At 33.6% G+C, this 12172-nt stretch overlaps 1 protein-coding gene across 1 annotated transcript in view; it reads right to left on the bottom strand.

Annotated features, from left to right (window-relative positions):
- LOC126964733 (serine/arginine repetitive matrix protein 1) overlaps window positions 1-11495 on the bottom strand; it is a gene marked incomplete at its 5' end in the record, with an annotated part of 154333 nt that extends 142838 nt beyond the window's left edge. Inside the window, one exon of the mRNA XM_050808008.1 lies at window positions 11478-11495. Coding sequence (XP_050663965.1) covers window positions 11478-11495 — 18 coding nt within the window. The remainder of the gene's footprint in view (window positions 1-11477) is intronic.
- Between the last annotated feature and the right edge of the window lie 677 nt (window positions 11496-12172).

Genomic DNA, 12172 nt, shown 5'->3' with positions numbered 1-12172 from the left:
AAAATAATATGCAGAAATTTTGTCATGGTATATTTTCACGGCCAAAAACTCGATTTCAGACAAAATTTGTAGGCGTTTTTTCACACTTCACTCTTGTTCCAGCGTTTGGCGCGTCAACAGCTCCAGAAGATGTCTCTTAAAGAGACGAAACACGTTTCAAAGTGATTTTGTTAGGCTTAGCGGAATAAATACGAAATTTCGTTTAATTTTGTCTCTTATAGAGGCGAAACAAGTGATTTTGTTAAGCTTAGCGGAATAAATACGAAATTTAATTTAATTTTTATTATAATTATTTAGAGTATTTTAAATTAAAAAAACTACGTTAAAAAATCGACTTCAAACTAAAAAGTATAAAATGACTTAATAAAGTTTTAATTTAATACACCTTCTATGCAAACCTACTATGTTTAAATATTAATAAAATGCCTATTATTATTTGTATGTGCTATCTATTGATAGGGTTCAAGTCGGTACCAAGAAAAATACGAATTGAGAACCTCCTCCTTTTTGAACTTACTCCTTAACAAACTTTTTTGTTTTCGTCTAAGCCGGTTTCACTATCGCGTGTCAAGACATAAAACTAATTTAGCCTTAAGCCCAAACTGACTTCAACGTTGCAAGTTAAAGAATAATTAAGTCAAATCACTTAAATTATACTCGATTTAGTTCCAGGGGGTCTACTCTCTTTCTCCGAAACGAAACTTTGTAAGCGAACGAAATTTAAACGAAGCTTCGGGAGTGACCCTACTCTATTTTGCTTTCGGAAACATCGACAAAGTTCGGGACAATAGACAATATTCGTGAACGAATGGTGAACGATTGAAATGAACAGAGTCAATTGTACTAAACCAAAGATTTGTTTGTGTGTATTTTGTTGAAAATTGGCTTGCTCTACGTGAAAAACATTAAGAACATTGAAGAAACCAACGCCGCTTATGCAATCAATTTAATATTATTGAAATTCCTGACTTAAGAGTTTGTAGGAAATTACAGAATAAAATAAATTATAACATGCTATGTTTTACATAACTTATGTATCAAGGGTGGTATTAATATTCCCGAGTTCACCGAGGATGAATTCCAATGTGAGTGAAGCAGGCGGGTTCCCTCTTAATCAGCTGCGTCTTCACCTCAATCTCTACAGGTCGAAGGGCATGAACTGCATTGGTAAAACTGTTAGAAAGGATAAAGATAGAACTTTATCTTATTTATTCCTTCCTAACAGTAGGTAGTGGTATTCCTATCTTTCAAATAAATTTCATTTTTGTTATTAATGAAAGAACAAAATTTATTTTTTATTTTATTTTATTATAACAGGAAAACTTACTTACAGCTAACAAAGAGTACCTACTCAGACATATAAAATAAAAAGTATAGCTTCATCATCATATGTGCAGCAGCAAAAAAAGTACCTATAAATGGATGGTAATATGTAGAGGGAAGGCTTTTTATTCAAAAAAAGCAAATAAACTGATATGTACTTGATAGAATGAGTAGGTATAGCGATTGCGAGGTGTGTTACCTCGCAATGGCGATACCTACTACTAATCAAAGTACTATAAAAGATCATTTATTAGCACCATAATTCAGAACTCTTTTTAGAAAACTTTTTATGAATTCTAATAAAAAACCTTAAGTACTAATTTGACATGTTCACATTGCGTCTGTAATACAGACATTTTTGGTTGTCATAAGTTACCACCCAACGTTGGAATTTTAAAAAGAGTTTTTAATTATGGTGCTAATAAATGATATTTTAAAGTGCTTTTTAACAAACCTTGCAGACGCGTTACCTACATTATATAAGAAAGTTTCAAGTAAATATCAGTTATATGCTTATTTTTTTCAAAAAAAATAAGGAAAAGAAATAAGGAAAGGAATAAGTAAGATGCAGTTCATGGCCTTCGACCTGCCTGTAGAGCTTGACGTGAAGATGGAGCTGATTAAAAGGGAACCTGCCTGCTTCTTTCACATAGGAGTTCATCCTCTGTGAACTCGGGAATATTAATACCACCCCTGATACATAACTTATGTAACATTAATTTTTAACTGACTTCAAAAAAGGAGGAGGTTCTCAATTTGTCGGTATGTTTTTTTATTGTTTGATACCTCCAAACTTTCGACTGGGTGAACCGAATTTGATATATCTTTTTTTATTTGAAAGCTGGTGCTTCCCATGTGGTCCCTTTGTAATTTGGTCCAGATCTGACAATGGCATCCATGAGAAAGCCATAAAAGTCTTAAACTTGGTATACATACGTATAGCAAAGTGGATGATAAATTAACGAATAACTCAATATCGTGCCAACCGATTTCGATGATTCTTTTTTTATTGTAAAGGATATACTTCAAACTGGTGAGAGTTAGGTTAGGTTCTGATTACGGAATCCATGACAAAGTAACGGAACTCTTCAATTCTTAGGAGCTCATTAACGATACTCGGCCGAATCTTTTTTATGGTATCCGGTTATTTAAGTACCATAACATAGTTATGGCCAAGTAATTGTCATAGTGAAATATGATGATCAATGGGATTCCTTAACGACTTACAGTAAGAGTGCGATCAGTGGCAGAATTTTTTACTGTCTGTAATCAAATAACGAAGCGCTTACGTTCATTGCTGCATTGAAAAATTTTGTATATCTACACATATTTAGCCAAATTGTTAGTTAGTGTACTTTAAATTCACTAAAAATCATAAAATAAAAAAATGACACGGACTCCAAAAATGACAATAATCGTAACTAGAATTAAATTAATTAATTAGATTGTAATAAAATACGCAATTATTTTATACTTTTTTTAGTGCATATTATAAATATTATTTTGAAGTCGGTTGTTTTTTTTGTTTAAAATTTCTGTAAGTATCACTTCCACTTATATTCTGTAATTTCCTACAAACTCTTAAGTAGGGAATTTCACTAATATTAAATTGATTGCTTCTTGATGTTCTTCACGTAGAGCAGCCTCGATTAATAGCATTCTTGAAACCATTTCAAGCCAATTTGCAAGCAAATACACACAAACGAAAATCATTCTTGAAAAAAAAACTTTGGTTTCGTCAAATTGACGTTAAAATTCCGAAAAAACAGCTGTCATCTTCATATTCGTTTGGAATGTAAATGAATTAGAGTAGGTTTATAAATTCGAAATGTCAAGCAATGACTTTCGGGACGAAACTTCGAAACGAATGTAACCGTAGTAGAAAACATCCGAAACTTCAATCGAAACTTCCTTTTTCGTTGAATTAGAGTATTGTACTGGAGGTCTCCAGTACAATCAAGCGAGTAGTTTTGAAGTTACGATATTTTTCGTTCCCGTGGTAAATATTTCATATGCCGTGAAATGGCCTAATGACGTCATAGCATCGCGTTTCGCTATGAGTGAATGTAGAGAAGTGACGTCATATTTGATAGCGCCCTCGCTCGTAGCGCATAAATAAAAAAGATTAAATGCGATGCTAAGGCTTAAATATTATAACTCTTTTAAAATAATAATATCCGGACGACCAAGCCTTGCTCAGATTTTAAATAATGTACAAAACTTGAACAAAAAAAACTAATAGGACATCTGGATTCGAACCAGGGTCTTTTGCTTTCCGGATCACCTAACGTATCTGAAATACTATCTTGTATATAGTGGCGAAAATTACCTTTGTATTCTCATTTTATTGTAGCTGTTTCTCATTAAAACACGGATAAAATCCTAGATCCTTGAACGCTAGATCGATTTATCGCCCCCGAAATCCCCTATATTCTAAAATTTATGAAAATCGTTGTAGCCGTTTCTTAAGATTATACATACGAGAATTGCTCGTTTAAAGATATAAGATATATCTCTTTCTTCGCGTGGAGCTCATTCCTCATTTTTTGTACATCAGCTAACCCATTACTTAACTCTAAAGAGTTTTGCTTGATGTATGTATACATAAAAACTTAACAACCCAGGTAGGTATTTAAAGTATAATCAATCCAGACAGAATCACCAAAACCTTCACTAAGCAAATTCGGCAATAGAAATAAATTTCCATAATATAATAATGTGTATCGTAAAATAATATCTTATAATTATAGTTTCTTTAATAGTATTAAATGTATAACATTAAATAAAAACACAAAAACTTCTCTCGACTGTTGAAGTCACAACTTATATTATATTATATTGGTCACACTGAAGATATTTCTTTCGTCTTTATTGAAATTCTGATCTCGTCACAAAGTTTCGATCAGTGGGGCGGATTCCTTGCCCCGAATGACTCTTGCTTGATTTAATCACATTTTTTGCTGCTCATCGCTGTGCCGACGATACGAATACTAATTTTACTTTGTATATATCTGTACTAGTTGACCTGACAGACGTTGCTCAGTACATAATAAATAAAATACTGTTTTTTTATAAATTCGTCAATAATCTATATATATAAAAGAAAGTCGTGTTAGTTACACTATTTATACCTCAAGAACGGCTTTACCGATATGGCTGAATATTGGTGAGGAGGTAGCTTAGAGCCAGGAGACGGACATAGGATATAATAAGTCATAAAATATCAAAAAAAATCAAAAAAATAATATTATAAAAAAAAATATTTTCTGATACATTTTGTATGGATAGACATTTTGATGACCTCGAGAATAGAAAGAATTCAATAAAGTTTTTTGTTAGTTTCACGCTACATGAGTTATAAAATACAACTGACAGTGCACGTCATGTTATTCAAGTTGACCGGTTGGTGTGTTTGTTTCGAGTTTCTATTAGCTTATTGTGCCGATATTATCATTAACAAAGTCACGACCAAGACGATCAAATTATTCCCGACAAAGACGTAATGCAACTAGGATTCGAAATATTGCGAATTAAAGGACTGAAGAAGAACAAGAAATTGCAGGTGAAAAGAACCGCGTTAGTATGGATCGTCTTCGTGCTATGAATCACAAGAGCAAAGCGTAGCAGCCCGTAAAACGGATCGGCTGGCAATACGAAATCGTCCAGTAAAACCTCAGAGATCAACAACTTATAGATAATTTTCGACGCACAAGAAGTTTATGAAGTACTGATTTGAATCAAGCACCGTTTCGATACGATTCCAGTACTTATACTGTACTGTAGTACTGCTTGCATACTAGCTTTCGTATTGGGCCGATGGACGTTGTTTGCGAGTATTCTGCGGAGAAACGCAAGAATTGTGCTGCCATGTTCTAGAAAACACTCAAAAATACAATGTTTGTTTCCAAATGACCTCATTTGGGGCAGACATCTAAGATCGAGGATTTAATCCGACATTCAAGGTATTTATTTATTTACATACTTACACACAATACAGTAAAATAATAACATACGTACTATACTTATTACTATGTATTGTGTATGCTAATTTTAAAAAAAGTGTTTATAAATCAGTAAAACGGGTTTTGCTTTTGATATTGTAGATATAAGGACAGATTCACCATCGTATTGGATCACTGCAACCTCTCGAAGATGCACAGATTAAATTTTTACAATTATACTTCATGGGCAACATGGACAAATAACTTGATCGATGTCAGATCAATGCAGCAATGATAATAGCAATTCTTCAGATCTGCAGCAACTACTTAATGAACATTTTGCATGACGAGTTAGCCCGCAAATCTTTAATTTCCGATCCGTCTCGCATTCGCCCTGACCATTCAAATCTTAAGGCCAATCCTTGAAAGTTTGTGGTATGAATGAAGACAATCCATTTCCGAAGTTCGAATATATATAAGAGATTTCCACGTATTTCCACTCATCACGATATCTCTGGAACCACTAGAGCTAAAGACTTGATATTTGGTAGGAATATTCTTTTTACCGAGTAGAGGTCAGCTAAGAACGGATTTTCCAAAATTCGATCCGCAAGAGTTTTTTTTTATTATGAACAGAACAAGGTCTGTCGGGTCAGCTAGTATTTTATAACATCAAGAATTATTTCGTAAAATATGCTCCCTGTTGTTTTATAATTAAATTATTTTACTGCGGGACTGTCAAATCGTGCGTCAATAAATTCTCTCATATAAAATATGTCCATACAAAACAAATAATGGAAATAAAAATAATTATGAATCCCAAATCGAAATAAAAGCTATCCTATCTCTCATGTTGGACTAAACAACACTCCATGAAACTTCATGGATTTAGGAGTTCACTGGAAACAAACATTAAGACACTGGATTTATAAATGTTAAGATGTATACTTTTCAATGTGTTATTAGTAATAATATTTTTAATAAGTTTATGTCTTACATAATTATGGCATTGGGGAGAACTACATCACTGTTACAATTATTAAAATAATATTTTTACAATGTGTTCTTCGCTTTTGATAGATATTTACTAACCTATTTTGTGTATTACGTGTCCATGACAATAGAAAATAAAATATAAAGATATATACGACCAGATATATATATATTCTGTATATCAGCAGACGTGGTCACTAACTATGGGCCTGATGAGGGCAATGGAGAGGGCTATGCTCGGAGTCACTGGCATAGCCCAAATGATTGCGAAACTGAAGTGGCAATGGGCAGGGCATATAGTTCGACGGACAGATGGCCGGTGGGGCAGAAAAGTCCTCGAAAGGCAACGACGTACCGGAAGACGCAGTGTTGGTAGGCCCCCACAAGATGGACCGGCGATCTGGTCAAGATTGTCGGACTACTTCTCAGTTTTGATCTTCTACCCAGAAACAGTAAATAGCATCATTCGACGATGATTTACAGTTCGTTAATATTATATTAAAGCCTAACTAACGGCCTTACAAATAAACTCGGTATAAAGTTATATCTAAGAATAAACCAAGAATATGCAAAATGTTTTTACAAACAGACATTTTGCTTATGATTGGTTTATTCAGACGTATTTCTGGTGTTTATTTCCAAGGATGCTTGACGTTAGGAAAACTTCACAATTATCATTGTATTGACAGTGATATCAGCGAAATAGTCAACATTTTGCATATTCTTAGTTTCTTCTCAGGTATAACTTTATACCTAGTTTATTTGTTTAATAGTGTATAATCTATGGTCGGAACAGTTGACTCTCACTTCGTAGGCGCTGGTTCGATTCTCGTCCACCACGGTGGTGTGACTAATGTGGTTTCGATTTTCGAATACATATTATGTACGTTTTTCCGACGCTTTATAAGGTTGGCAACACTCTTGTGATTGCCCTGGTGAGAGTATAAGCGGGGTTGATCCCATACTATTTTTATACCTCATACGGTAAAAAAAATCTAACTGCTTTCTCTCATCTACTAACTAAACGAACTAACAAAACCTACACATAAATAATTTAACCGCTTTGAACCTGTTCTCAATGTTTACAAGTACTTTGGACCCTTATTAGCAAAGTTTTTAAACATGCATGTACATACAAGCACAGTACCCAATACCCTAACCAATTGTTCACGACTGTACAAGTCCCTTGACACCCGGACATAGTAGGGCTACCCTTTAAAACATATTGGAATTCCTTACCGATAAAATTGCCTATTAATTTCCGTCGTCCGTCAATTCTAACTTTTAAAATGTTTCAATGTTCCTAACAGTGACGTTTTTTTAATAAAAGCTTTTTATTGTAGAGTTATTTAGATACACGCTACTATACTAATTCTACTACTATATCTTACATTAAGAAAAAAATTGTTTTTGTAGAGAATATTTCTTATTTGACCGCTTAAGTTTGTATTGTTATTGCACGCCTCAAATTCGAAGCCTCTTCCTCTCCTCCTCTTTTTCTCGAAACTGAAATTGATTTTAGGTTAATATGAGTGCACTTATTTCAAGACAAATAATCTGTCAGGTAAATAAAATTTATTTCAATAACATCAGGGAATACAATAACTTTGGCACATGAAATTTTTTGAAATTTATTTGATTGAAAAGAGTGGCCGTTGTATTTCTTGTATGTTCTTCTCAAGAACTCTGCTTTATCCAAACACATGTTAGATTCAGTAATTTAAAAGAAATATTTATATTGACAATTCAAAAGCGCTTATTTTAAGCCTAATTGAATATCTCAGTTGAATATAAAGTTTTCTGTTCCAAAAATTGGACTTTTGATATTTTTCAAAAATCAGAATTTCTTTTTTTGAAGCTGTAATTGTTCAAATGCAACCTCTTTTGATATGTATAATAAGCGACACAAATCTGCCTATAACATATTATTTATACGAGGGATGTATGTAAATAACTTTGCGAGATATCGCGGTTTTTCTAAATGACCCGTTATTTTTGCTGTCCAGTGTATTAGTAGGGATTATCTGTCTACCTAAAGATTTTAAATCCCTGGCTGAATTCAAAAAGATAATTTTAATTAAATCTTTGAACTTATCCAATCAAAAAAGTTTCACAAAATTAAACTGGAAGTTCCTTTTGGTCTGTTCAATTCAATGCTTTTAGCCAACAGCGGTGAACACAGATATACATAGGTATAGAACTACTCTGAATCTATACAAATTATTTTTATACTTTCCCGTAGATTTATCCAATCTATAGAGATCCTATCGGCATTTATTTACTTGTGTTCCTCATGAAGCACATATTTTTTATCATTTGTATCATGTAAATTAATCTTTATATATATATATATTTCTTGTGTGCGTGTGTATGTCACTGAACTCCTATGCGGCTGGACCGATTTTGATGATATTTTTGTGTGTTCCAGTGAATTTGAGATTGGTGTGTGTCTACAGGTGGATTCGAGAATGGTTTAGATTCTCAATTCCGTCCGTATATTCTCCTGCCCATGTGTATGTTAGTGAACTCCTCCTAACGGCTGGACCGATTTTAGACGTGTGTACAGGACAACGTCTGTTGGGTCCACTAGTTTTTTATATAATTAATTGTCTTAAAAGAAAACGGCTTAATAAAAGACTTTTTTTATACAGAGAGTTCGTTCATCAGCGATATTAAAATTTCAACGAAAGTTTTTTTAAAGCTATTAAAGTTTAGTGGACTCTAAATTGCTGTAGAACGAACTCTCCAAGGTCTATTTTTTCATAGTGGTGGTCCTTGGTAGTAAGCATACAAGACTAAGGTTTGCTAATTTTCAAGTAAATCTGACGTCTGTGATTGAAAATCACGCTTACAGATTTCGTTACATAGATACAGGCCAAGCTAATATAAATCGTATTTACAGAGAAATATGGTCGTTATAATAATATATTTATTGTATGATTGTACATGAATAGATTTAATATCGCTGGTATCCTGTGCAAATGAGCCTATCATAAAAATATATTCGCGTATATTAAACGAAGTATTCCACGTTTCGCTTCCTTTACAGTTAACGGAACGTTGGGATGAATTGTTTAATAATTTTACTTAACTTATCATTAACATATCACAAACGATTGCAAACTTTAGCCGAGAACGAGTAAGCGATACAATTAGCTTTATAAATAAGAATACATAATTGTTTTTTATTGCATAAAATAGAATGATTTCAATATCTACGATATTTCGCGAATCAGAGCAACATTCAGGACTATCAAATTAAGTTATTTAAATATTCAGTGTACAAAGGATGTTGTTAACGAGTTTGGAACAAAATCCGGCCCATAGACAATTCAAACGTCACCGCGTCTAACGAACCGACATTTTTAGACAACACGATACCAACTTCGGAGCAATTATAATAAAAGGCGTTTATTTTCTCAAAATTGATTCCTTTAGAATTCTTCTTGATGTCATTTCTAATATACTAGATAGTACTACCGCTTCGGAAACAAATGGCGCTCTGACAGAAGAAGCGGCGCAGAAAACTCTCCCAGTATTTTTTTTGCGCTCTTACAGATATACAATATTGTACTATCATTGCTATTGCTATAAAATAATCATAATCTAGTCCCAGGCTGTCAGATCACTTAGGCAGATAATGCCTGAACAGTGGCTGGGACTTTATTATAAAACATTTACCCTTAAAGCTATTATGTAGGTATCTTATAACGCCTACTAAAATTAGTTACAAGCAATCCCTTGTTTCTAGTGTTATAATAATGAAATCACTTTTAATAGCAAAAAGGTAACGATTTTTGTGAACGCATATAAAATATTCATAATTGAGAGTGAGTAATATTTCTTAACACCCCGTAAATAGGTGGTTTGCCGCCATTTTCGATATCATTAATTAATTATCTAGTCTACTCCACATGTATCGAGCTTCAGGTTTATATATTTTTAACCGACTTCAAAAATGGAGGAGGTTGTCAATTCGTCGGTATGTTTTTTATCAATCAACGGACGATTGATTTTAAATAAAAATGGAGGTGGTTGTAAGTTAGTGTGTATGTTATTAAGAAATTCTTTTTTCACTAACTGATTTGAAAAATGCTTTTATTAGATACGCCAAGTATTTTATCAGTTCTAGAGATTGCAACCTTGAGAAATAGTTATATATTAATTCAGCTATTATTGTCTTATGAATAATGAACAAAGGTAAGATAAAGACAAACAGTTTTAAATTTGGGATTACTTTACGTTGCGTTTATTAATAAAACAGTAGACGATCAAAACCTTAACACACTGTTCTAGTTTCAAAATCATGGAAACTTTACGTCCTTGTGTTAAATAATGGCAAAAATACGCGCATGAATCATTGCCAAATATAGCCACAGTCCACAACACTCGTCGCCTTGACCTCTATCGCGTTTGTAGATGTAATACGAAACTTATAAAAAATATTATATAGAAAATATAGAATTATATAGAAAACTCTATGGTTTTCTGTTTTTTATGACAATAAGGGACGAGACGAGAAGGACGTTCAGCTGATGGTAATTGATAACCCGCCGCCGTGCCGCTCAGGATTCTTGAAAAACCCATTAATTTTGAGCGGCATTATAATTGCACTCGTCGCCTTGAGACATAAGATGATAAGTCTCATTTGCCCAGTAATTTCACTAGCTACAGCGTACTTCAGACCGAAACACATTAGTGGCAAAACAAGGCACATTTGTAGCCCATAATACCATACCATTCTGAGCAATGAAGTTGAAGAACAGATAAATGCCCTAAATCAACTACGAAACCCCTGAGCCTCGGACTTTCCTAATATTTTCATGCCCCGGGGAGACGCACAGGTCAGGGCGAATCAATTACCATCAGCTGAAAGTCCTGCTCGTCTCGCCCCTTCGTAGTACGCTACGGCTTAGAACGTTTTTGTGATACAATACGAGTACGGCCCGGATTTTTCACTTGTCCAATTACCTCGTTTACATAACATATTATTAATTCAAAAAGGATTGAAAATAAGGATTGTCACTTTTAAAGGCAAATTTTGAAATGCAAACGTATACCGTAGCGCTAACGAACCACAATGAAAGCATGGGTTGAATAAACTGTAGAAGCAAGCCTTGATATTATCTTTGTTCGTGTGTTTGTAATAATGCAAAACAGACATGTGTATTATTATATGACACACACACAATAGTATTAGGTATAAATAATTTTTCTTACCCATAACGTTGTTCTAATAAAAGTTTATATTACCTGAAACAAATGAGGAAAAGTTAATTATAAGTTAAATTATTTTCTTTGATTAACGCGAGTACACATTTTTTATAACAATAAGGGACGAGACGAGCAAGACGTCCAACTCATGGTAATTGAAACGCCCTGCCCATTACAATATAGTGCCACTCAGGATTCTTGAAAACCCAATAGTCTCATTTGCCAGTAATTTCACTATCTACGGCGCCCTTCAGGCCGAAACAGAGTAATGCTTACACATTACTGTTTCACGGCAGAAATAGGCGCCGTTGTGGTAACCATAACCGCCGGCATCCTGTGCAAAGGTGCCTCCCACTGGTTAAGTTACATTTTTACCAGGGAATCATGAAAACGAGATCTGGAAAGGTCGGGTTAGCTAAAATAATAATAAAAATGTAACTTTTACGAAAAATGTAATGTAAATACAGTTTCAATTGCACGGTTTTTAATCCTTTAATAAGTGTTTTATTAAAAACGTTAAATTATATCTTATTATTGCATATCAAATTATATTATTATAGTGCAGTATAAAACTTAGTCCCCCGACCAGTCTGTCGGTTCAAGGCTTTAAGCGCAATCAACTCATTTCAACAAAAATACCAAACGGAATTTCATATAGTATGCACACGTAGATAGAATGATTTACAAAGAAGGCTTAAGTA

Source organism: Leptidea sinapis, chromosome 5 (genome assembly GCF_905404315.1).
Source record: "Leptidea sinapis chromosome 5, ilLepSina1.1, whole genome shotgun sequence".
NCBI lineage: Eukaryota > Metazoa > Arthropoda > Insecta > Lepidoptera > Pieridae > Leptidea > Leptidea sinapis.
Note: the sequence above shows the minus strand (reverse complement) of the source record. Positions and strands in the feature narration are given on the sequence as shown.